The sequence below is a fragment of the Rhinolophus sinicus genome, linkage group LG09 (genome assembly GCF_036562045.2).
Source record: "Rhinolophus sinicus isolate RSC01 linkage group LG09, ASM3656204v1, whole genome shotgun sequence".
NCBI classification, from domain to species: domain Eukaryota; kingdom Metazoa; phylum Chordata; class Mammalia; order Chiroptera; family Rhinolophidae; genus Rhinolophus; species Rhinolophus sinicus.
In genome coordinates, this window is record NC_133758.1 from 29,615,423 (window position 1) to 29,642,712 (window position 27,290).

Sequence of the window (27,290 nt, forward strand, 5' to 3'; positions counted from 1 at the left end):
CTTAAAGGCCATGCACATATTCTGCTCCTCCTCAACATTTCTCCCTAGACTTAGGAGCACTGATGACTCTTGCTTGATCCAATCTTTCCCATGATGGTTTCAAAACAATGACTTTCCAACTTTAGCATGCCTTCCACATTTACCAATGGCCTTTCAGCATTCTACTGTTAATAGGAATCTGCCTTATCCCTCCATCCATGCATCCATCCATCCATCCATGCATCCATCCATCCATCCAGCCAGCCAGCCATCCATCCATGTATCTATTACTAATATAGATTCATGAATTTCTATTCTCTCCCCAATAGTGTATAATTCATTAAGTCACTACAGTTCTTAATTATTTAGTGTATTTAAGTAAGTTCTTATTAAGTGATAATGCCTATATTTGGTGACATTAATTAAAAATGAAACAATGACTAGGTTAACACAATCCCAAATTGGCTGGAAATGTTAGGCCTGATGTCTGATGATAAAAAAGTGGGGTGCTGTGGAATTGTTCTCATATGGACATTAGACCTATGAAAGGAAAGTACCCAGAATGAAATCAGTCACAGCTTTTCAGATATACCTGTTAGTCACAAACAGAAATGTCCTGTTGTAAGTTTTGAAAATTGGCTTCTATTTAAGGGAAAACATACAGTTAATGAGTTAAGTGTCTGTGCAAGAAAATCCCTGAGAAATCATGACGCACAGTGAAATGAGGCTAAAACAAATGGAAAAGACAAATACAGAAGTGTCAGTAGTGTTGAACATGGATAGAATCATGACTACAGTTCAGCAACTGCACAATTATTTACCTTTTTTCTCACCAGAACTAAAAACTATGCAGTGTTATTTTGCATCCTCACCTCTACAATCTAATTCAGTCAGTGCTCAAAGGTTCTAAAGAAACGCGATTTTTTTCCCAACAGTTAATTTAGTACTGCAGAAAAGGGCAGACTTGTCATTAAAAGGAGAAATCTCATGAAGTCTAAAAGAATTATAAGACAATTGCTTCTGTGTGTGAAAATTTAGAATTAAGTTTTCTGATTAGGCATGTTCAAGATGACAATCACAGAAATTTCAATTTCAGAGTATGGTGTGCTTTAGAGACAGCAAAAGTAGAATCTGAGCAACAATCTTACAGGAAAACAGGGCTCCAGCAAGCAAGGAAAGCTTACTGGGAAATCTGAGAGGGTTTCTGAGGTACAAGTATTACTCGGTAGAGACAAATTTTGCACAACCAATAGACATAAGGAGAGTTCGTTGGTGATAAAAAGAAAAAAATAGTGCGTGTGTAGGGGGGAGATGGAGGCTGGGCAAGGGGCAGAAAAAGTGAAGGAAAACTGAATAAGGAAAACAGAATAGAGAGGACCTTACATGTTTTTCTTTCCCTCTACTGTCTTATTTTTCTATCACAAAAAATGGAAGAGCAGAAAAATTAAATGACTTACCCAAGTGCACACATCTGAATTACTGGAAGAACAAAAATTAAGAGCCCCCAACTCATTTTCAACCAAGCAGCTGAAGTATAGCAGAAAGATCACTACCCTGAGATCACAGGGTCTGGGTTTGAATCTTTACTGCCACTGGCTCATCCTATGGGCATGGGCAAAAGTCACGGCATTTAAGAGCACTCTGAAAGAAACTCTGGCAGTCTAAGAAAAGTGAGTCAACAGAGATTTCTGAGCAGAGACCAGGGTAGCACTAACAGCTGTAAGTTCATATTAAGAGATCGAAACCAGAGAAAACTTATTACCTCATGTACATAAGAGATGAAATTTCAAATAGTACTGAAGGCATAAACAGGTAAATATGGAAAACAATACATTTGCATTATCTTTCCTGTTCCTCTTCACCCCGAACCCAGCAACAAAAATCTGAAAGTAATGAGGGGCTAGTTTTTCTTCTCGAGTTTTGAGAGGTCTTCATATATTGTGGATAAAACCTTTTCCTATATGTGATTTATAAACATTTCCCGAGAGCCTGGGACTTGAATTTTCATTCTCAGAACTGTCTTTAGCAGACTGGTTTTTAATTTTGATAAAGTACAATTTATCAGTTTTTCTTTTATGAATCATTCTTGTGGTGTTGATTCTAAAAATATTTTTCTTAACCAAGGTAAAAAGTTCTCTTTTTAATGTTTTCTTCTAGAACTTTTATAGCCTTAGGTTTTACATTTAAGTTTAGGTATAACTTATTATATACTCGTATTAATCAGGGCTAATTCTGGATGCTGTGTTCTGTTCCACTGATCTATTTGTTTACATTATCACACTGTCAGAATTATTGGTCATTTTAAATCAGTCTTCTTTGATCCTTTGTACTTTAATATGAATTTCAGAATCAGCTGTCAATTTCTAAAAAAGAGAAAAACCCACTGGAATTTTAGCTGGCATTGTGCTGAACCTATAGATCAATTTTGGGAGAATCGACATATTAACAGTATCAGTTCTAACCCATAAACATGATATATCTTTCCAAGTATTTATTAAAATTATTTCCCAGGGCAGTTGTCAGAGTATAGGCCACATTTATCTCTAAGTATTTTATATATTTTGATGCTATTATAAATTGGTATTTAAAAAATTTAACAATTTAAAATGTTTTAAAGTTTCAATCTTATTTTGTTGCTAATATGTAGATATACAATTGATTTAAATTTTTTATTGTGGTAAAATACACATGCAATTTACCATCTTAACCGTTTTTAAGTGTACAGTTATGTGTATTAAATATATTCATAAGGTTGTGCGACCATCACCACTATCTATTTTGATACTCTTCATTCTATAAAACTGAAACTATACCCATTAAACAATAACCCCTCATTCTCTACCCCGCAGCCCCGGCAACAACAATTCTACTTTTTGTCTCTTATAATTTTGACTATTGTACATACCTACCTCATCTAAGTGTTATACAATTAATTTTTGTTAATCATTCTTGTATTATTCACTATACTACTATACAGTCTTATTCATGATAGTCACCATGTTGTACATTACACATGAATAAATAATAACGTTTGGTAGAATTCACCAGTGAAGCCATCTGAGCCTAATGTTTTCTTTATGAGACTGCTTTTAGCTACAAATTCCATCACTATTATAGAGCTATTCAGGTTATCTATTTCTTCTAAGTAAGCTTTGGTAGTTTGTGTATTTCAAGGAACTTGTCCTTTATATGTAAAAAGTCAAATTTATCAACGTGAAGTTGTTCGTTATACATCCTTCTTTTCCTTTTAATATCTGTAGAAATTGTAGTAATGTTATGTATCTCTTCTTAATATTGGTTCTTAGCATATTCTCTCTTTTTCCTGACCAGCCTGCCTAAAAGCTTATCGACTTTATGGATCTTTCCAAAGAACCCGGATTTGGTTTCACTGACTTTCACTCTCTAAATTTTTAGTTTTTTATTTCATTGATTTCTGCTCCCATCTGTATTATTTCTTAGTTTCTGCTTCCTTTCAACTTAACTTACTTTCTATAGTTTCTTACAGCAGAAGCTGAGGTCACTGGTTTGAGACCTTTTCTGATTAGTTAGTCCTATATGCTTCTTTCTAAGTTCTCTTTTATCTGCATTCCACAAATTTTGATGTTTTATTTTCATTTAATTCATATCAATATGCTAATTCCCCTTTGATTTCCTCTATGGCCTATGGGTTATTAAGACATTTGTTACTTATTTTCCAAGTATTCTGTGATTTTTACAGATGACCTTCAGTTATTGATTTCTAATTTAATTCCATTGTGGTCAGAGAATACTTTGAATAACATGAATCATTTTTAACTTAGTTTATATCCTGCCATAAAATAAATCACAGTACTATCTTATTAAATGTTCTGTGTAGACTTGAAAAAAATTGTATTAGATTATTGTTGGGTGGGATTTTCCATAAATGTCACATCCAATTGGTTGGCATAATTCCAGTTTTTTACATCTTTACTAATTTTCTTTTTAATCATTCTATCAATTTTTGAAAAAATAATATTAAAATATCCAAGTTAAATGGACCAGGTGTCTATATCTCCTTGTATATAATATTTTGATGCTATTTCGCATATTTTGATGCTGGTACTAAGTGCATAACCATTTAGCATTATTATGTTCTCATGATGAATCAAACACTTTATTATTATGAAGTAGTCTTTTTTTTCTGGAAGTATTCTTTGCTCTGAAATACACATTGTCTGACATTAACACAGCTACTCCAGCTTTATTTTTATTGATGTTAGTATGGTATCTTTTTTCCATCCTTTTAATCTTGCTATTTGTTTCCAAGTTGTCTCCTTCTGTACTTTGTTTCCTGTTTTTCCCTTCTGCCTTCTTTTGGATTATTTTTCATGATTCCAATCAATTGATCTACTTTGTTGACTTATTAGCTATAACATTTTCTCACATTATTTTGGGGATTGGTTTAGAGTTGATAGCATACTATCTTTACTTATGCTAGTCTACCTTCAGGAGATATACACCACTACAGATATCATCTAAAAAACATACAACAGTATATAAACTAATTATCCTCTCCCAATATTTGTACTTCTGTTACACTTTTGTTTCTACATGTTATAAATCCCATGTATTTTTTTAAAAATTAAATTGTTTTACTCTTAAACAGACTTAAATAATATGATGAAAACATTTGGATTTATTCACATAGCTACTATTTCTAATGTTCACTACTTTATGTAAATCCCTATTTCTCTCTAGTATCATTTATTTCTGTCTGAAAGACTTCCTTTAACATTCTTGTAATGTAAGTTTGTGGGTAAATAATTTTTTGTCTTTATAGTCTGAGAAATTCTTTCATCTCAGTTTTGAAAGATATTTTTGCTCAGTATAAAATTCAAGGTTGACATTTTTTTCTTTCAGTAATTTATTGTTTCACTGTTTTCTCACTTGCATTTTTGACTAAAAATAATCTGCTTTCATTTCTATCTTTATTCCTCTTTAGGTATCATGTTTTCCCCTGGCTGCTTTTAAGAATTTTATTTCATCACTGGTGTGTAGTTTTAAGTAATTTGCATATAATATGCCTTGATACCATTTCCTCCCATTCTTTTAATTCACTGATCTGCTTAGATCCATGGGTTTATAGTTTTCATTAGAATGGAAAAATCAGGGGCCATTATTTCTTCAAATATTTATTTTCTATGACCCCTTCCCATTTGGGAACTCCAATTACACATATTAGGCTACTTGAGGTTGATCTACAGCTGACTTATGCTCCGTTCCTTTTCTCTCTCTCTCTCTCTCTCTCTCTCTCTGTGCATTTCATTTTGAATAGTTTCTATTGCTATGTCCTCATTTTAGTAATATTTTCTTTTGCAATGTTAAATTTGTTATTAATCCTTTCTCGTGTATTTTCACCACAGACATTACAGTTTTAGTCTCTAGAAATCTGATTTGAAAAAATTTCAATATACATTGTTTCTACTTAACATGCTCATTTTTCCTCTAACTTTTTGAAAATATGCAATATTGTTAAAATAACTTATTCACTGTCTTTGTCTACTAACTTTATCATTTCTGGTCTGAGTTTGATTGACTTAATCTCATTTTGGGGTCAGATTTTCCTCCTTCTTTACAGGTTTGGAAATTTATTTTTATTTATTTTTAATTTTTATTAAATTTATTGGAGTGACATTGGTTAGTAAAACTATACAGTTTTTAAGTGTACAATTCTATAACTCATCATCTATGTATTGAATTGTGTGTTCACCACCCAGAGTCGGTTCTCCTTCCATCACCATATCGTATTTGACTCCCTTTACCCTCTTCTACCACACCCCTCCCCTCTTACCCTCTGGTAATAACCATTAAACTGTTGTCTGTGTGAGTTTTTGTTTGTTTGTTTGTTGCTTTAAGTTTTATATCCCACATATCAGTGAAATCATATGGTTCTCGACTTTTTCTGTCTGACTTATTTTACTTAGCAGGATAATCTCAAGATCTATCCATGTTGTCACAAATGGCAGTATTTCACCTTTTCTTATGGCTGAGTAATATTCCATTGTGTATATGTACCACATCTTCTTTATCCAATCATCTGCCAAAGGACATTTTGTTTGTTTCCATGTCTTGGCCACTGTGAATAATGCTTTAGTGAACATACGGGTACAGATAAATGTTTTCAGGGTACCTTTTAGTCTAGGATTGATTTTGCCCTCTACTGAGGTAATACCTTCTAAGTACTATATCTGATACCAATCTGGTTGGTAAGAACAGGATCTATTCCCAGCCTATGTAAGTTCCAAGGACTGTGTCCTTTTTTGGTACTTCTCTCCCTCAGACACAATAAGTATTCTCATACTTATGCATTGATCATTACCTAATTTAAAACTCGAGAGAGTCCTTCTGCTGATCTCTGGGCATACCCTCCTATTGCAGCTCTCTCCTCTCTGGTTTTCTGCCCTGCAATCTCATACTACTTTGGCTTCTTCAAGCTCCCATCTCCATCTTCTCACCTCAAGGAGACTACCAGTCTCTACTTGGTCTCCACCTCTCTGTTTCACCAGTTGGAATCACTCTCTAAGTAGCATCCTCAGGTAATTGTATGGCTCAGGTAGTTTGCTTCTCCTCTTTCAGAGACCACTCTCTTTCAGTGTCTGATGTTCAATACATTGAAAACCTTTTTATAATATAATCTGTCCAGTTTTTTATTTGTTTAGGTAGGTGCATATATCTAGTCACAGTTAGTCTATCTTATCTGGAAGTGGAAGTCCTGGAAGATCTTTAAAGCCGGAATGAAAATAGGTTTTGTGCCAACTCGGATGACATGGCTATTGGAACTGTGATAACGATGATAAGATCATCTCTCTGTGACAGGTAAATAGCAGGATGTACACCAGCTGTTTACTTGCAACTCTGAATTGCATCAGAGTAGATCCTAAAATCCTAAGACTATGACAGCGAATAAGGCAAATGACTCTCAGCTAAAGAGAAATCAAGGAGAAAAAAAAGGCTGAGATTGCAGCCTCAAGATTGTGTGACACTGAGTAATGGCAATAGAAGTAATAAGAGATATTTAAATAATTTTTGTATACTATCACAGGTGAAGACCTTTATTTCGGATGTCTTCAATGTGCAAGTGATAGTAAACAATGTAAGCATCTATGAATGAGTAAAGGACTGATAGGACGGTGGAAAGAAAAGCCAGAGAGAGAGTTTAGAACTTGAAAAGTATCTAGACACTTGGAGGGAAATGAGAAGCTAAAGAAGAATGAAAGGGAAAAAAAGAAACAAGAGGAAATAATGAGCAGTAACAGAAAAGGTTTAGCAAGGTACCAGAGAGAAATAATACTGATAAAAGAGAACAATCCAAATCAGAAGAGCAGAGATTCATTAATATCCACTGCCTATGGCTAAAAGTGATGATGATTTTCTCTACTTTATAGAAAAGGGAGAAATCATAAGATTCCAAATCTACCTTTGTACATTTACTTACCAAAAAAAAAAATGAACAGCTAAGACAAATAATAAGGTAGGCTTACATACCAATGTTTTAGAAGTACACGGGAGAAGCTACTCAAAATGTTGTCTAGGCTTTATCTTAATATAGGGAGTACTGAGGAAACACTACAACATTTCTAAAATGGTACAGCCTATCAAATAAGGCTGAAATAGAAGTTACAATCATCATAGTTTGAGGTTACATTGTTTAAGGTTCACAAAAAAGAAAGAGCATTCAATTATGATGAGAAAAGCTATATTCTAAAATGTACATTGGTCAAAACTATGGTTACTAGATCCTCCCACGTCCAAGACCAAGGTTATATATACTAAGTACTGTTTCTTACGATAGGAAATGGAGTAATAGACACACATCAGTGAAATATCTCAATTTAATAGAACTGAAAAACCCTTCTAGAATCCCAAACTGATGGTTGGGTGGGGTTGTGGAGTGTGGGCTGGGTGAAAACGGGAAGGCATTAAGAAGTACAAATTGGTAGTTAGAAAACAGTCACAGGGATGTAAAGTACAGCATAGGGAACACAGTCAACAATATTGTAATAACTATGTATAGTGTCCAGTGGGTACTAGACTAAACGGGGGGGGTGTCACTTCATAAATAACATACTCATAAATGTCTAACCACTATGCTGTACTCCTGACACTAATATAAAACAATATTGAATGTCACCTATAATTGAAAAAAAACCCCACAAAAAACAAACAAACAAACAAACAAACAAAAAAACCCTTTCTAGAATCCACAATGAAAAACTTGAAATGCTGAATGAATTCCAAAATGAATGTAAAATGTATTTATTTTTGAAGCAAAGTAAGAAAGAGAATAGGGAAAAAAAAACCAAGGAAAAAATTCACCTTGTAAATGGAGCAATTTCTTTTCAAGGAAATGGCAGAAGTCGAAAAAGAAAATCATAAGCCAGGGTATTCTTCTGAAGAACTGTGGATTTAATAAAACTAAGAGCAAAAGCTATAATACGCAATTTGAGCCAGATGGCAACCAACAAAGTCTCTCAAAGTCAAATGAATGCCTCATGAAGAATGAACTGCTGCTATCTCCATAACAACATCTGGAGATGAGCTTTTTTAAAAACAAAACAAAACAAAAAAAAACTTATTTTGAGAGCAAATAAAATTTTATGTTTATCTGACATTGTGTCTACTCATCGGAAAAGCAAACAGAGTTTCCTACCATCTCAACTATATTTGTGCTCTGATAGTCAAAAACCTGTACATCAGATTAAGAGCCAAGAAGGATTAGTCGTAGAAACAAAGACATCTAAAGCGAGTATTTTTTAGCTATCTCAAGTTTTTCTTGTTTTCTTTTCTTCAAGAAACTATGGAGTGAGACTGATTGGGTTCATATCTTGGCTGTGCCAACCTCCTAGCAGTATGACCTGGGTAAGCTGCTCATTCTCTTAGGGGTTCCTCCTCTGCAAAACAGGGATAATACCCTCACTGGGTTACTGTAAGGACTAAATGATTTAATATATGTTTATTGTAAGGACTAAATGATTTAATATATGTTTATTGTAAGGACTAAATGATTTAATATATGTTAAGAGCTTAGAACACTACTTGGCGCACCATACTATATAAATATTTGTTAAATAAAAATTAAAAACTATCTGTTAAGCCAAACCCTATATTAGACGTTGAGTGTACAAAGACCAACACATCATGATGCCTATTTCCAAAAAAGCTGGGAGAGGGAGATGGATGAATAAACAGTCATTTAAAAAGAACAAGAAAGTTGTTGTCATAGAGATGAGCACAGTCCACTTCTGAGCACATGAAGAGGACATTTAACTTAACCACGTGCTCATTCAGGCTGAGTCTTCACAATGATGCCCGTGCTGACAAGAAGCAGACGTGTTGGCTAAATGTACTCAGTTGCCATAAGAAAAGAAGAGAAGATGCTTACCTTTGCTCAGCGAAGAGAAGCCTGTCACAAAGAACAAATCAGGTAACATCGGAAACCAGGTGACAATCTCTACTTGGTATTCAAAATGAAACTTATTTTCCCTCTCGAGTTTCAAATGGCAGGGCCTACAAGTGGCCTTTATCTTTCAATTTCATTTTCATTGTATACAAGATATAATTTAAAACTTGACCATCAGGTACTCCTTAAAAACATGGTTTTAAAAGTTTCGCATTATTAAGTCAAAATGAAAATTAAAAGTATCTCTTTTAGAGGGTATAATGTCTCCACACACTTGGCCAACATTTTCATTCTAGTATTTGTGGGGTTTTTTTGTTTGTTTGTTTTGTTTTTTTAAGTTTTGCCCCTCAGAGTTAAGATTAAGGAAGGCAGTGTTAACATGATTTGTCTCTAGTGAAACCTCCAAGAATCACTGCCTTAAACAAAACACTAATACCTGAGAAACTTTTCTTTTCTCCTAATTTCAGAAGTAGATAGGAAAAGGGTTAGGCCTCCATATCTAGATGTCTTTAGAGTCTCCTAGTGATGATTTCTTTGACTCTCAGTCTATATCCTTAAGGTCATATGACTCCATACTGGCCATTTACAGGCCCCTCTGCCTCCCCTCCCATTACCTTGACAATAGGCTGCCCTTCATTCTTTCATTTTTGTGCCCTCTAACACACCTATGTCGTACAGAGGAAGGGAGTAAAAATGCAAAAACAAAGGTCGAGAGTCTGATCTTCATGCTACAGTTTTCTCTAGCCCACTCAAGAAAGCAACAGGCAAAGACACCTTAAATACTGCCTGCCCTGTTTTTCAAAGTGGCAGGAAAAATCTAGATAAACAATCAAGATTAACTGCCACCTTCCTCTGCATCATTTTATAGCCTAGGTTTTCAGAAAAACAGAAGAAAATATTTAAAATTAGAATACAAATAAACCATTTATCCTTCAGCCATTTTTTATAAGTGTTGTGACTTCAAAAAAAAAAGCATATGTTTAAAGAAATCTAGGTTTTACCACATTCCGGCATAATTATTTCTTTTTTTAAAAAAAAAACTTTTCCATATGTCCAAACTTTAGGTTCAAAACTGGTTTTCTTGGCCCAAACTCTTAACCCATCTGAGACAGTTGTTCCTAGTTTGAACAGGACTGGTGTTCTTTAGAAGGGTCGCAAAAACCGTTCCGGACCTGACACAATTCAAAGGGGGAGGCTAACACGTTAGTACATTATCCATACTTTAATATTTAATATGAATGACTTTCACCCTACTACACAGTTTTTTTCTAAAATACTTTAACATATAAGGCTTGTCTTCATCAATCAGAAGATTTAAACTCATGTGGATATGAAAATGACATCAAGTATCACTTGTTAGAGGGCAAGAATTAAGTCTTTAAAGCTTGTCTCACATCACAACTGGCAGGGTTCTGAACATTCATTTAATTATATAATATATACCATTTGGTGATACCTTTGTAAATGTTTATCTCCAAACACTCTCATATGTCTGTATATAATTAATACATACATACATATATATATATATATATATATATATATATATATGTGTGTATATATACATATATATACACACCAACATAAAATCATGCAAACTGTTCCAATTTTATCCAATTAAAACTTTTGTAAGTTACCCCGTCACTTTTATTACTCTAAAAATGTAAACATGAGTTATGAAAGGCTTATTAGTGTTTTCCATATGGACAATGAGTAACAAACAGCCCACCTGATCTTCATTAAGCGACAGAGCATTGAGTTTTCTTTAACTTTCCTGCTGTGCTTTCATACAACCAGGAGCTTCCCCACTGACCCACAGCCTGCTTAGAGAAATCAGTCCTGACCTCTGGGCCCCAGGAACAGGAGAAGACAAGGAAAGAGGGGAAATAATAGACACCGCTGCATCACATGCTGTACTTGCATGTTTTTAGACAATATTATATGCTGTGAGACAATTAAAGAAAAAGGCAAATGACTCTTTTGACGTCTTGCTGATCCATGAAAGACAAGAAAAGGTAAGAATAAAGATGCTTACCTGTTGTTCCTGCATTCTAGCAGCACCAAGTTCTGAGAGCGACATGGTGAGCTTCTCCTGCTGTTCTGATAGGTATTTTTGATAAAGACTTAGAAGTTCTTGGCATTCTCTATACTGGAGCTGAAGAGGTAAGATTGCAAATTAAGGGAAAAAACCTAGTAAGTAGATTCAAACTGCATCCATGAGTGCTGCTTTTCTGATTCCAATGGGCAAAACAGAGACAGAAATGCAACCACATTTGGTGAGAGTGCAGGTAAATGTAGTCTTTAGATGAACACAGTACATGTATCCTCCCCAAAATCATGAAACAATTCACAAAGAGTAGCAATGGACATTCCATTTGAAGAGAAATTTCTCTCTTGAATCTTTAAATTTGAAAAAATAAACGCAGATACAAACACATGCAAAGGTATATGCCACACCATATATAAAAGTAACAGAAAATGGATAACTGACCTAAATGTAAGAGCTAAAACATAAAACTAAGAAAAGTAAATCTGTGATCGTGGATTTGGCAATGGTCACTTAAAAACACAGCAACCAAAGAATAATTTAAAAATTTGACTTCAAAATTAAAAACTTTGTGCTTCCAAGCACACTATTATGAAAAGACAACCTCCGGAAAGAGAGAAAATATTTGCAACTAATATATACAATAAGGGACTAGTATCCAGAATATATGAAGACCTTACACGAGTCAACAATAAAAAACTGGTAATCCAGTGAAAAATGGGCAAATAACTTAAATAGACATTTCCCAAAAGAACGTATATAAATGGCCAAACAGCACAAGAAAAGATGTTCAACATCATTAGCCAATAGGGAAATGCAAATCAAAACCACCATGAGATACAACTTTGCAACTACTAAGATGGCTATAATCAAAAAGACTGACAATTATAATACACATTGAAAATAATATGGAGACATTAGGACCCTCCTATGTAGCTGATGAGAATGTAAACTGGTGCTGCTGCTTTGGAAAATAATTTTGTAGTGCCTCAAAAAGTTAGACATAGAGTTACCATATGATGCAGCAATTCCACTCCTAGGTATATCCCGAGAGAACTGATAATCCATGTCCACACAAAACCTGTGCATGCGGATGAGGGTGTATTCAGAGCAGCATTATTCACAACAGCGAAAACAACCTAAATGTCCACCAAGTAATAAATGTATAAACAAAATATGGTATATCTATACAAGAGAATATTATTCATCCACAAAAAGAAACAAGGTATTGTTACATGCTACAATATGGATGGACCTTGAATACATTAAGCTAAAGAAGCCAACACACACAACAAAAAGAAGCCAACACAAAATACTACATATATGATTTCATGTATATGAAACTGTTGTTATTCTTTTTATTTGTTTGAAATACCTCTTCCAATGAACCAAGGGGAAAAGACTCAGTATACCAGATCACACATAAGAGCTACATTCACCCACATTCACTTTCTGTCCTCTTCTCCAATTTCCTTAAGGACTTACTAGATGAGAAAAGCTGAAGGAAAAGAAAAAGGAATGTCCAGGATAGGCAAATCCATAGACGCAGAAAGTGCATTAGTGGCTGAGGGGCTGAGGGAGGTAAACAGGAGCAACTGCTAATGGTTATGGGTTTTATGGGGGAGGTAATGCATGTGCTCTGGAATTAGATGTTATCCTTGCACCTTTAGAAATACACTCAAAGCCATTGCAACATGTACTTCAAAAGGATGCATTTTATTATATGTGGACTATATCTCAGTAAAGCTGTTATCAAACAAAAAAAGCAGGGTAGAAGGGTAAAAATAATTACTGCCTAATTTGCATAGAAAGCTCTAAAGGGATATAATTAGATTTTTGTCTTGTTTGTTTGGTTTTGCATAATGTTAGTTAAGTCAGTGTTTCATTAATAAAACCATCATCATGAAATTTTCTGCCGTGTGCCTCCTTACATGTTTTTACAGTCTAGTATGAAGAACATAGCAGCCTAACCTGGGGTACCCTATCCCACAGCTCCTCAAACTTGCAAAGTGCTCAAAATGAAGATAATAAGTAGAAAAGGTCATCTAACTGTGTAGATCAGGTGTCTGGGAGACACTTCTATCCAAGAGGGAGTTCGGCTCCTCAATTCTCATTGTGGTAATTTCCTCTCCAGGCCCATTTTTCTCTCCGATCATTTCTGAATGTCCCCCTTACACTTAACTATGTAAGCTGTTGGTATAAAAAATACTGCCCAATGAGATTCTTCTCTATAAATACGTTTACAAGAGGTCATTATGATTAAGGTGGGACTAATGTTGCTTAAATGTCAAAAATGGTGATTGGTTTCAGTATTCTGTAACATTTTCATAACCTAATCATTGCTTTTGGGCAGATTCCTGTTCTAATAACCTTTGTCAATCATGACTGCATAAATAACCATTTGCTTCGTTATTCTCATTATTAACCTTTAACAAGAAAAGGAGCCAGAGATGGCTTGTAGAAGAAGAGCTGGCTCATAATGAAAGGAGAGGTCACTAAGCCCAAAGAATACATTAATTAGAGGAGCTTATTGAATACTCAGCATCTCAAAATCAATGACAACAATAGGATGAACAGTGGTCTAAACAAACTAACAAGTTTTCAAAGTCAACCTATATCAGATGAGGCTGGTTTTACATTTCCACGGTTTTTGTCCGCAAGCTCCAAAAGACAGCAATGATTTGTGGTAGTCCCAAGAGTCTCGGCCAGCTATGATGTATATAAAAAGAATTTTTTTATTCTAGTTGTTACCATAGACAGTAATGTTTATAGTAGGTGAACATATTAGCCTGGATGCAGAATATGAATTTTACTCTTAAAGAAGCTAGCACAATTACACAGCCTAAGAGTTAAATGTCAGCATTTGAAAACAAATTACAGGCATACCCTGTTTTATTGCACTTCACTTTATTGCACATTTTACAAAGTGAATTTTTGTGGCAGCCCTGCCTTGAGCAAGTCTATTGGAGACATTTTTTTCCAACAGTATTTATTCACTTCGTGTCTGTGTCACATTTTGGTAATTCTCACAATATTTTAAACATTTTCTATTTTCTTTCTTACTATATTTGTTTGGTGATCTGTGATCAGTGATCTTTGATGTTACTGTTGTAATTGTTTTGGGGGCACCATGAACCGTGCATATAAGAAGGCACTCAACCAATAAACGCATGGGTTCTGAGCGCTCCACTGATGGGCCATTCTACCTGTCTCTCTCTCTCTCTCTCTCTCTCTCTCTCTCTCCTCAGCTTGAGGAGCCTGTCTCGCTCACCCTGAGACAAAACAATATTGAAATTAGGCCAATTAATAACCTTATAATGGCCTGTGAGTGTTCAAGTGAAAGAAAAACTTGCTCATTTCTCACTTTAAATCAAAAACTAGAAATGACTCAGCTTAGGAAGCATGTGGAAAGTCGAGACAGGCTGAAAGCTAGGCAGTTTGCACCAGTTAGTCAAGTTGTGAATGCAAAGAAAAAGTTCCTGGAGGAAACTACAAGTGTTACTATAGTGAACACAGGAATGATGAGAAAGGGAAGCAGGCTTATTGCTGAGACAGAGAAAGTTTCAGCGGTCGGGATAGAAGCCGAGCCAGCCACAAAACTCCCTTAAGCCGAAGCCTAACTCAGAGCAGGACCCTAACGCTCTTTCATCCTATGAAGGCTGAGAGAGGTGAGGAAGCTGCAGAAGAAAAATCTGAAATTAGAAGAGGTTGGTTCATGAAATTTAAGGAAAGAAGGTATAACTGTATAGGCAAATTCATTTAAATACACATTATGTGGCAGAATATAAAAACTGGCAGTCATATCTTTATCAATTTCTTATGTCTGACTTGATTCACCAAATTTTGAAATGCCCCCCTTTTCCTGGAAAATCCAAAATACGTGTCCAGGGAAAATGGTATGTTTCCTTTCTCCCAGCATAATGAAACTTCACCTTTCTATCTGAAGAGAGATTTTTGTTAGGAAAATATGAGGAAGATGTCCTCTTCACTGATTTGGGGGAGGGAGTGTAGTAAGACATTTCACACAGTTCTGGCCAACTGACAGGAAAAAATGCAACCAATGTAGAAAATGGAACCTAAGGGATGGTGTTCACCAAACCACGTGACTCTACCACACCGGTGTAAGTACCCTGGTGTTATCCAACTGAGGGGCTGCCCAACCATCATTTAAGAATTGAGAGAAATAGCAGTCATCACAACCTCATCAAAGAAAAAAAATTCATAATAATGCAAATTAAATAAGCAAGATCACATCAAAACCTAACCATCAAATCAATTAGCTGAAATGGCTACTGGAAAAGGTCATTTTGCAAAACTTAAAGCCTTAATTCCAAAATGCATTACAGTCGTACCTCTTATCTATGGGTTTGCTTTCCGTGGTTACCCACTGTGAACCACATTCCAAAAATATTAAATGGAAAATTCCAGAAATAAACAATTCCTAAGTTTTCAATTGGGCACCATTCTCACGCCATCCCACCCGGATGTGAATCATCCCTCTGTCCAGACTCTACTCTCTGCACACACTACACACCATTAATCACTGAGCAGACAGCTCAGTTATCAGATCTACTGTCCCAGTATCGCAGTGACCAAGTCACCCTTATTTTACTTAATAAATGGCTCCAAAGCACAAAAGAGGCAATGCCGACAATTCAAATATGCCAAAGAGAAGCCCTAAGTGCTTCCTTTAAGTGAAAAGGTGAGTACAGTGCAATAAGATATTTTGAGAAAGGCCACATTCACAAAACTTTATTATAGCACATTGTTATAATTGTTCTATTGTATTATTGTTCTTAATCTCTTATTGTACCTAGTTTATAAATTAAACTTTGTTATAGGTATGTACGTATAGGAAAAAAACATAGTACATGTAGGGTTCAGTACTATCTGAGGTTTCAGACATTCACTGGGGGGTCTTGGAACATATCCCCATGAATAGGGGGGGACGACTGTATATATAGAAAAATAAAACTAAAGATCAAAGCAGAAGGAATAGTGAGATGAAAGAATAAAAACTGTGTGAGAGAGAAAGACCAGCGGTGGCAGAAGGCCAGGAAGACAGGACATACTACTATTCCAGTAGGCTGCCCAAGCAGAAAGTGGTGGTCCCAAGCTGGTGAATTCCTCTGGTGAAGCAGGGATCAGCCCCCCACCCCGCCCCACCCTTGCATCAGATATCTGGCAAGCTTGGATCTGGTACTTAGCAATCACGATTTTATATAGAGCCAGATGAGGGAGGTCTTCCAAGATGAGTAAGTTCTGGAGAACTTAAGGTATAACCCGGTGACTATAGTTACCAATTCTGCACTGTATACGTGAAAGTTGCTAAGGTTATAAATCTTTAGTGTTTTTACCACATACAGGTAACTATGTGAGGTAATGGATCTTATAACTAACATTACTGTGGTAATAACTTCACAATGTATACATGTATCAAATCATCACACTGTACACCTTAAACTGACACAATGTTGGATGTCAAAAATCTCTCAAAGCAGGGGGAAAATCAAGAGGCTTAGAGAAGGAGATGTAAAAAATAAAGCTAATATGTTCTAGGAGAGATATTTAAACACAGGATACAGAGCAGTGGAGATTTTTTTTTAAAAATGGAGGTGGGTGGTCACTTTGACTACACTGGGAGGAAGTCAGAAAAAACTCCAGAGAAAAACGTGGCCCCAGAGATGAATTTTGGAAACAGACTATATAGACGCACTGGGTGGGTAGGGTGGGGGATGCCCTCAGCTGGAAGATCATCAGAAATGATACAGATACGCACAATAAGGGAACCAGCAGTGCAGAAGGGATGGTTCACTGGTCAGCATGAGAAGGGAGAATGAATGAAGAGGCTGCAGAGATAAACAGGGGCCAGATCTTGAATGTTATACTAAGTTTTTTGGATTTTATTTCTATATTGATGTCTTACAGACAATTTGTACTTTATAGACACCTTTGGAAGGAATGTGAAGGATGGATTGGAGGGTTTAAGACTAGAACAAAACAACAAGTTAGAAAATCGCTACCACAGTCTAAGTGAGAGATGAGGAAGTAACAGGGTAGGACTTAGGGGGAAAGGGTTTGAAAAGGGAAGTTTAAGACACTGTCAACTTATAAATTGGTGACAAGATGTACAACCAGATGCACAGTTCCATTCACCAAGACAGAATGCAGAATAAATAAAAGGTTTGGGGGAACGAGGTGCAGCTTTAGACACACTGAGTTGGAGGAGCTGGGGGAGCACTTAGTGGAGACGGCCAATAGGGCACTTGGATCCCTGGGCCTGGAATTCAGAAAAGAAGTCTCAGTAGAAAGAAATTTGGGAGTTAATCACTTTATATGCGGTGGCTGAAGACATGAGAGTGTGTAACACTGTCCAGGGAGTGTGGTGTTTCCTTTGTCCGGTCTTTCATTCATTCAACAGATCAGCTCCATAAGGGCAGGAATATTGGTATGTTTTGTTTACTGCTGAATTCCTTAGCCTACGTAATAAGTGCTCCATAAATAGTTATTAAATAAACAGATTTACTGAGTACAGTAACGTGTGTGCTAGATGCAAGACTACAATGTTGAACACGACTAAGTCCTGCAGTGAGCTCACCATCCAGCAATCAGGGCAAGGACTCAAACACATATTTGCAATAACGTATGATGAAAATAACGGCAGAACATTACGTAGTGCTACGCCAGCACTTTCTAAGGGCACCTAAATGACTGAGGAACCAGGGAAAGCCTCTTGGAGAATAAATGTTCAAACTGAGAGACGAGGGCCAATGTAACAACAACATGTAAAGGGTAGGCAAAGAAAAAGGGATCGATAAAAAGATGTCGTCAACTCTGTTCAATGCTGCACAGGTCACACCAGTTAAAGACTGAGAGGTGAGGCGGCTACTGGTGATCTTTGCCAAAATGCCAGGGTGACATTACTTAGGTGTTCACCATTTCCCCCCGCTGTTCTGGTACATGAGAGTTATGCTATTTTCACATCAAAGAGAAAAGCTCCTGGACAGCAAGAGATGTTTTATTCAGGGTCACCTTGAGATAAAAACAGCTGACCATGAGGCTGCAACGCTAAAGCAATCCATTAGTCATAGACTCCCAGGGAAATACAGAACTCCAAGATTTTCACCATGGCCGGTGTTCCCTTCACTCTCAACACCTACATACTATGTAATATATAAGATATAAAGACAGTATACACTATGTATTCTGCTTAGAATGTTTTGCCTGCCCCTAACGCTACAGAATTCTTCCTCATCCTTTCCAACTTAGCTTTTATGTCATCTCTTCCTCTAAGCTTTCACTGCCCTACCAGGTAGAGTAAGCACCTTTATTATAGTAAACAGAGTATAGCTAAAATTATTTTATTGTATTACTATCACCTGAAGTGGCCTGTGTGATTCTGGAAATCACAGTATATTAATCTTCGTTTCTGTAAAGTATACAGCAGGCACTTCAAAAATGTTAGGGGAATGAATAAAGGAATACAAGTAAAGGAGCGCCTATTGAATTTCATGTGAGCTTTGAGTTTAGGATTGAAACAAACCATAGACAGACAATGTGCTCTTTAAACTAACAAAGAAGATGGCTAAAACTACTGATTCATTACAAATTTTAAATTGTTCCAACCTCACAAGATCTTCCCATCTGAAGCAAATATGTTTCCAACCATGCCACATTTCTTACCTCACAATCATTTCTTTTTCTCTCCTTCCAAAAAACCGTACATGTTTTCTGACATACACACTGAGGTCCAAATTACATATCTAGCTTAGAACTCAATGACAATACATGCAACTGAAAATGAATTGTTGGTAAAACAAACCTGATACCAAGATGAACTGATTAGTACAGATAGATGAGAATTTCATATGAATGTTTACACCCTTTTTATTACCTTGTGCTGGAGTACAACCCACTGACACAAGCCTGAAATTTTCCCGTTAATTTAAAGAGAAATTTATGGCAAATTCAGGGCAAGGCCACAGTGTTTTTCAATTTCCTAATGACAGTAATCTTTGGGGAGGGGAAGAAGTCTCTAAAACAAACGGGAAAACTCAATGTTCTGGACACATACAAAGTGAAACAAGAGTCAAATGCCTCACCCAGTTTCTTCTGGACTCTACTCAGTCTGAACAACAGCAACAAAAATATGAACCATAAAAAGATATCTGGTTAGAGTAATTAATTAGCTTTTTTAGAGTTTTCTAAGCATTATAGTTCCTACCTTGTTTCTTGCAGAGTCACAAAACAAGATGGGGAAGAAACAGACTTGGAACTAAGATTATTTAGATTTGTCTTTTGCACAGATCAATAGACCCAGAGATTTTTCAGGAAACCAACTACACAATAAAGACCCAAGATTTATTTCTCCAACTTTAAAGGTAAGGACACTTATTGAAACATTCATATGCAGAGATCCTAAAACGTAGGCTATCAATGTGCCAGACTGATCAGAATTTTGATTTCTCCATAATTTGCTTTTCACAATAATCTATAGATACACATTTCAAGCATTCCTGGCAGACATTAAAGACAAGGTCACGAAAACACTTCTATTGAAAACTATGCATTTTCTCTTGTTTCTAACCTGCTTAAAAATTTATCTTATTTAAGGTTCCATATTTCAGCTAGGCCCGAAGGAGAAGTATTTTCTCCATTCAGAAGACTGCTTTAAATCAATTCACCTTTTCTGAGTTACAGGAACTAGCTTAAATTGTAGGAGGGAAAAGGCTGTGATCATACCCTGCCCCAACCAGAAGTTACTGTATAAGGTGAACTGCAGGAATAATGACTCACACTTGAAAATTTCCAATTTCAAATGGGTAAATTCGTGCCAGTATAGACCACCGAAGACAGTCTGCGCACTAAGCTCTCTCGACTCTGAAAGGCCCATAAGTGAAGTTGTGTGTGTAACGCTTTGTGAAACAGAGCTAAACATACCACGCTGGGGCCTACCAGCTCCAGCCAGGACACACAGGCTAAAGGCTTCTTAGAAAGTGGTCATTTCATTCTGCTCCCGATGTTCAGGCAGAAGAGCTTTGTTCTTGTCATTACATTAAAACTCTCCGTGAACTATCAATATCAATATATATGATACCTCCCTCACTTCATACCCCTATATTTGTCTACTTGAACTATTTATGCTGCTATGTAAGACCATTCATTTCTGAGTGGAAATGTAAACTGAATTAAAGAGGTCCCTTAATCTTCTCTTTGCCAAACTAATTAATCCAATGGCATTACGCTTTCCTCAAATAGTTCATCTTCTGATTCTTATAATTTTTGTGCTTGTCATTTCTGCCTTCTTCAGAGTCCTCATTAGCGTTCTCTTATTACAGTCAGATACCACCATTACCTATTGTACAATGAAATGCTTATCACCAGGAATAGGTAGGTATATGAATGAGAGTATCTGAGGGTGACTCAGTATAACCTCTACTTATCGTACTTAATTCTCCGCAAAAGAAACAAAAACACGTACTACTATTGGTCTCATTTTACAAGTAAACCTGCAGCACAGAATGGTTCACAACTTACCCAAGTTTACTTTGCCAGTGAGCTGAGTTCTGGAGTAAAGCTCTAGAACCACTAAAGATCAGTGTTTCTTAAAAAGTAATGTACCCAGGAATCCTGTGCGACTCCTGTTAGACAGCAGATATTGATTCCGTAGATCTGAGGTAGGGCCTAAGACACTGCATTTCTAACAGGCTTCTGAGTGGGACCACAATCATCTTTGAGTGTGCCTAGCATCTCTAAGTATTCCCCTGCTCTGCGTGTGGGGGAGGAAGCCCACCCTCCTGCTTCAGGTTGAAGTATAACACATTATCAGACTCCTTTGCGTCCTCCCTTTATTCCATCCTTAGAGTATGATGTTGTTTTTTCTCTCTTTTGGTCACCTGTTTTTGTTTTGGGAAGAAGCATATAAAAAATAAAATATGCAATGTGAAATAACCATTTTCTTCTTTAGAAGGGAAGTGATACTCTAGATTTTCAGAGCAATATAACATTTCTATTGTGGCTGACTATTGAAGTAATAACAATTAGCAAATATTACCTGTAGGGCTTCAGAATTTATATGGGGGGAAGAGTCCACGGGGAAAAAACACACACAAAAAAAAAACATGTTTTTTTTCCTCTTGCACTTCCAAATAGCTATCCATCCTTTACCTTGCCCAAGCGTAAGTGTACAGTATAATTTCTGACATCAGTTTAACACTGCCAGACCATTCCCTCTAGCTATGGCCTTAGGGAACAGTATTCTCAGAGTTGCATGCACCTTTTAATGCAGTATAAAAATTTGACCCAATATAATTCTCAGTAAAAATCAAACAATTTCCATAAAATAGTATTTATAACTAGAGTGAAAAAGGAGAGATCTTATAGAATGGTATCACATCTAACATTTTAAGGTTAAATTAGAAAAAAATAGTAGGAATATCTCATTTCTTGCCTCTTTGAAAATGACTGAGGCTACTGCTCACAAATGTAAATTATTGCTCAGAGAAGAATTAAGTAACTCCTATGTGCAGGTTTATTATCTAAACTCAGCAAATGCTGCAAAGACTGAAGGTAATAAAGCATTTTATGAATAACTTCACTTCACTGGTTCCTAATATAATTGAACTTATGTGGACTGTTTAGCAGAATGATATTTAAAAAACTGCTAAAAACCCAGATTATTTGCTTGACCCTCCACTAAAGAAATGTTATAGAGAAATAGCCCAAAACAGTCAAGGAGAAAAGTTTTACAGTGTCATTAAAATCACGGAGTTAGATTTTTGCTTTACTATTTTAACATTATTGACTCCTAAATAAATTAATCCAAGAGGCCACATTTAAAAGAGCAATCCCTGAGACCTAGGTTTTTATGTATATATGCTTAACAAAAGAGAATTGGATCTACCATAAAATTCAAAAGTAATGAACAGAATAGTTAAAGCCAATGATTTGTATTTTATTTTTCTGCTTTAAGCAATTCCACTAGGAAGCAGAAAATTTCTATATTTAGTCTTTGATTTTTCTTGAAAAATCAGTCTTAGTTAGCTAAGTAAGTTCACCCATGTCTGCACTGGGAGGAGGAAAAATAGTCTCTTTTGGACTAAGATAAGACATCTACATACAATAGAATGTGTTCAGAAAATTGAGTATTAGTAGCCAGAAAAAAAAATTTTTTAAAAAGTAAAATAAGTACAATGGGATTTCTGGTTCCAGACAAGATGCAGTAAACATAATTTCCCCGTATCCTCTCACTAAATACAGTTGAAAGCCCTGGACATTATACATAAAACAAATATAAGACTCTGAAAGGTGGGGAGAAGGTGGTAGACTGGCTGGGGCCTTGGAACCTGGAGACAATACAGTGCTGAGTTGCCTAGTTTTGTTTTTGCCTCATATACCCTGCAATGGGTGTTGGGAGAAATCAACAATCCAGAAATGCAAGTGGACACACATACAAAAATCCAAAAGCAGCCTGTTCTCACTAGCCAATAGAAAAGGAAAGGGGACCCTGCCTAGCAAAACAGAAAACTTTTGGACAAGAACTGCCTTACTCTAGGCAAACACGACAGAAAACACTGCAATCCCAGCCCCACCCCCATCAGCAAATGCTGTTAGGAGCCTAGACTAGAGGTGTCCCGCTACCCCATCTCCCCTTTCTACTGAGGCGGTGTCAGAGAAGACTGAGTGGGGAGCCACTACTTTCATCCCTATCTGTTGGTAATGATTCCCTCCCCCACCTCCTTCACCCTCATGATTATCAGTGGAGGCCTCCTAGGGATCCTGGACCTCTACTCCCATCTAGCTCTAAGGAGGTGTCCCTCCCTGCTGGGGTGGTGTCACAGAAAGCTGAGTAGAAAGCCAAGAATTTCACAACATATCAGCAGTAACCATGGAGGCCATCTGGGAAGCCCCTGTCCTTTTCAGCCAGGTCTCCTAGGGAACTGAACTTCTACCCTCCACCCAGCAGTAATAAGGTACTCACCTCCCCCTGGGTGTCAAAGGAGGCTGAGTGGGGAACCCTGAACTTCTTTCTCAGCCTAAAAGTAATGAGGTGGAGCCTCCTTTTCCCCATTGGTGTGATGTCAGAAAAGGTCTGCTAAAAGAGATAATTTAAATAACACGATAACTTAATACCCCAAATGTCTAGAATACAATTAAAAATCACTTGCTGTATCAAGAGTGAGGATAATCTCAATTTGAACGTGAAAAGACAATCAACAGATACCAATACTGAAATGACACAGATGTTAGAATTATCTGACAGGGATTTTAAAGCAGCCATCATGAAATGCTTCAAGGAGCAATTACAAACAAGCTTCAAGCTTGAAACAAATGAAGAGTCTCAGCAAAAAAATGCAAAATATAAAGAACAATCAAATAGAAATTTTATAATTGAAAAATACAGTAACGAGAATAAAAAGCTTGGCTCCACAATAGAATGAGGACATACAAACTAATTAGTGAAGTTGAAGATAGAACAATACACATTATCCAATCTGAACAACAGAGAGAAAATGACTGAAAAAGAAAATGACAAGAGCCTCAGGGACCAGTGAGACTATAACAGAAGATCCAGTATTTGTGTCATTGGAGTCATAGAAAGAGAGCAGAAAGAGGGTGGAGCTGGAAAAGCATATGGAGAACTAATGCCTGAAACTTTCCCAAATTTGGCAAGAAACATAAACCTACAGAGGACAGAAGCGGAGCAAACCCTAAACAGGATCAACTCAATGAAATCCATGCCAACACACATCATAATTGAACTTTGAAAAGCTAAAGACAAAGAAAATTTTGAAAGCAAGAGAGAAGCAGCACCTTATTTAAATGGGGAAAAATTGAATGATAGTGAATTTTCATCACAAAACATGGGTGCCAAAAGGAAGTGGCACATTTTTCAAGTGCTAAAAGAAAAGAACTGTAAACCCTAGAATTCCATATCCAGCAAAAATATTCTTCAAAACTGCAAGAGAAATCAGGAAACTCTCAGCTAAAGGACAATGAAGAGAATTTAGATCTATTCTAAAAGAATGGCTAAAGATTCTCTAACTAGGAAGGAAATGATGAAGGAAGGAATTTTGGAACATCAGGAAGAAAGAAAAGAAAGAGTATAAATATGGATAAAAAACTTTTATTCCCCTCTTGAATTTTCTAAATTATGTTTGACAGTTGAAACATAAATTACAACACTGTCTGATATGGATAAAGAAAAAAACTTATAATGGAATAACTAGGGAGTAATAGCTTAAGCAACTGCAACTGGAAGCAAAGAATGTACTCATTTTTAAGTCCATCCTATTTCATGGAAAAGACAGATGGCCATAAGCTCTTGTTAAATATGCCCAACTTCCTCACAACTCCCATCTCTACACATCATTTCCTCAGGTGTTGGCATTCAATAAGTGTTGAATAAATGAGTGAATGAATGTTGTTTCTAAGAAAAACTTCATTGCTTCTAAGACAAACTTCTCCATTTGTGTTCCTGACTTTACCCTCTTCTATATCATTCAAGATACTGTCCTATAAATTATTCTCTTTCTTGTGATCTCAGTAGCTTTTGGCTCCCTCCCATAAGCCTTCAACTAAACACATCCTAAGAAAAGTCCTCATCAAATAATACTTTCTTCTTAAGCTGCCAACATTTCTCTCTCCTCCCCACCATTACCAAAACTCTAAAAGATTAATCTATACTCATTGTCTCTACTTCATGATTTCCAGTTTAAGTTTTGGCTCAATATAGTATGTTTCCCTGCTCTGTCACTTTACACTGTATTTGTGACAAATATCCCCTAATCTGTTAATTGCTAAATACGACAATGTGATTTTGGGTTTTATCCTTCTTGCTGGCCACTCTCTTTCTCTTCAAATGATCTCTTCTCCTGAGTTACTGGCCCATTCTGCTTTCTCTTTACAGATTGCTCCTTTTTAAATCTCTTTCACTGACTTTCCCTTCCTTTACCCATCAGTAAGCGCAGATACTCCCTAAGATGATGTCCTAGAACTTACTCTGTTTTCACTAACACTTCCCATAACCTTATATTCTACCACAGCTTCAAATTCAAAATATATGCTGGTAATGCCCACATTTCTATTTCTTAGCTATTCAAGAAAAGCAGTGTGATCTGAGGTTCTATAGCAATCCCACATTACATACATTATTATTATCAAGTAGAGTACATGCACGTACTTGGCACTCTACAGTTTATAAAACATACGTAAGACAACTGGTAAACCACCAATTTCTCAAATAGTTTCCAGTACTGTCAAGTCATAAAGTTGGGTTTTTACATTTAAATAACAAAAGTTAATGCTCCAAAAAAGCTTTAATATCCTACTACTGTTTAGAGCATCATCAAAATGCTGTTGAACGATGCCACTTTATTATAAAGAAAGTGCTAACACATACCAGTTTTATTTGAAGGAAACTTGAAATTTACTAGAGAATAATATTACACGATTAGTTCCTGATTTGATTACCCTTTGAAGTGAATCTAAAATGACATACGGTATAATACCAATGAATTAAGTTAGGGTTACCTATATACAATAAAAAAGAAATCACATTGAATAAAATTAAGGACTATGTTATCCATCAAACTAAAATTTCTTCTTTTTCTCCAACTGGCATCAATAAGATTAGAGTAGCATTCAGTTTTCTAACACCCAAATGAATTGTTTTCTAGTTCCATCTATACCACTTGTGCAATAAATGTTTAAAAATGAGTTAAAAGCAATGAAAAAATGCTATAACTCCCCACACTGGTAAAATCACTGATAAGACCTATTTATACTAACAGAATAAAGATTATAAGCACTACGTTACTTTACTGGATTTGACATTTTCAATGATCAAGTAGGTTATGTATATCTTCCCCCCCAGTTCAGGTAATGGCTCTGAAATATACAGACTATGTAGAAATAATAGACTGTGTTTTAAGATATGCAGATCATCATATGGGCATCAACAGGTATTAATACTGAGCAAGTCAAGGAAATATCTAAAGAAAGATTGATAACGAAAGTCGCTTCGGCTTCATACTTAAATACTGAAAACAAAATTTTAGTCTTTTACTCAAGGCAAATCTATTCTTTTACAATAGACATGTATTTGTAGTTGGATTATGGTGACCTTCATACAAGTGTGAGGTACCAATTATCTGACACTTCTTTTGAATACAAAAGTACCACAAAACCAAGGCAGGCACTCTGCACGTCTTTTCCCTGGCACATTGTCAGCTCCTTCAATTCAAAAAAAGGGATTTATGTAAAGATGCCAATGGGCCATGATGCCTGTTGCCAGTAAGCAGTCTGTGTACAAATCCTGGTAGGGCTCAGGGAAATAAATTTGCTTTGGAATAATTTCTAAGGATACCTCATGGAATAAAATTTGGGAATGTCCTGTCTCTCGGAAATGGTAGAGGATTTTTAAATTCATGTATTTGTCAATCCAACTGCCAGCAAAATCTCCCTTTTAATAAGTAGTAAGAGTCATGATAATGTAGCTGAAAATATTCACTCCCCAGAATATAGACATAATCTCTCGGCTACATGCTTCAATTTCTATCATACACAAGAGATCGATTAAAAATAAAATGCAAGCTCCACTGGGTGGCACAAGACTAAGCCACAGGAAAGGTTGCTTCCTCCTCCTACTAAAAATTATTTCGCCTTTTGTTTTCTCATTTTAAAAATATATTTAGATTACAAAATTAAAACAAATAAAAGTAACACTGCATAATTTAGCTGTCATTTTCTACCAAATTGCTTATAACTGTAACCATAAAATGATAATAATCTACCATATGTGCAGCTGCAAAACTAAGAACAGCACTGGTCAGTGCTGCTGTG

The 27,290-nt window shown here is 36.1% G+C and overlaps 1 protein-coding gene across 3 annotated transcripts in view; it reads right to left on the reverse strand.

Moving 5' to 3' along the window:
• The window catches only part of KIAA1328 (KIAA1328 ortholog), a 260,802-nt gene that overhangs the window by 153,928 nt on the left and 79,584 nt on the right, over positions 1-27,290 (reverse strand). For 2 of the 3 annotated variants that reach the window (XM_019740831.2, XM_019740832.2), the window contains one exon: positions 11,436-11,563. In XM_019740831.2, the coding sequence (XP_019596390.2) occupies positions 11,436-11,563 (128 nt within the window). The remainder of the gene's footprint in view (positions 1-11,435; positions 11,564-27,290) is intronic. The other variant, XM_074340098.1, reaches the window with a different exon arrangement.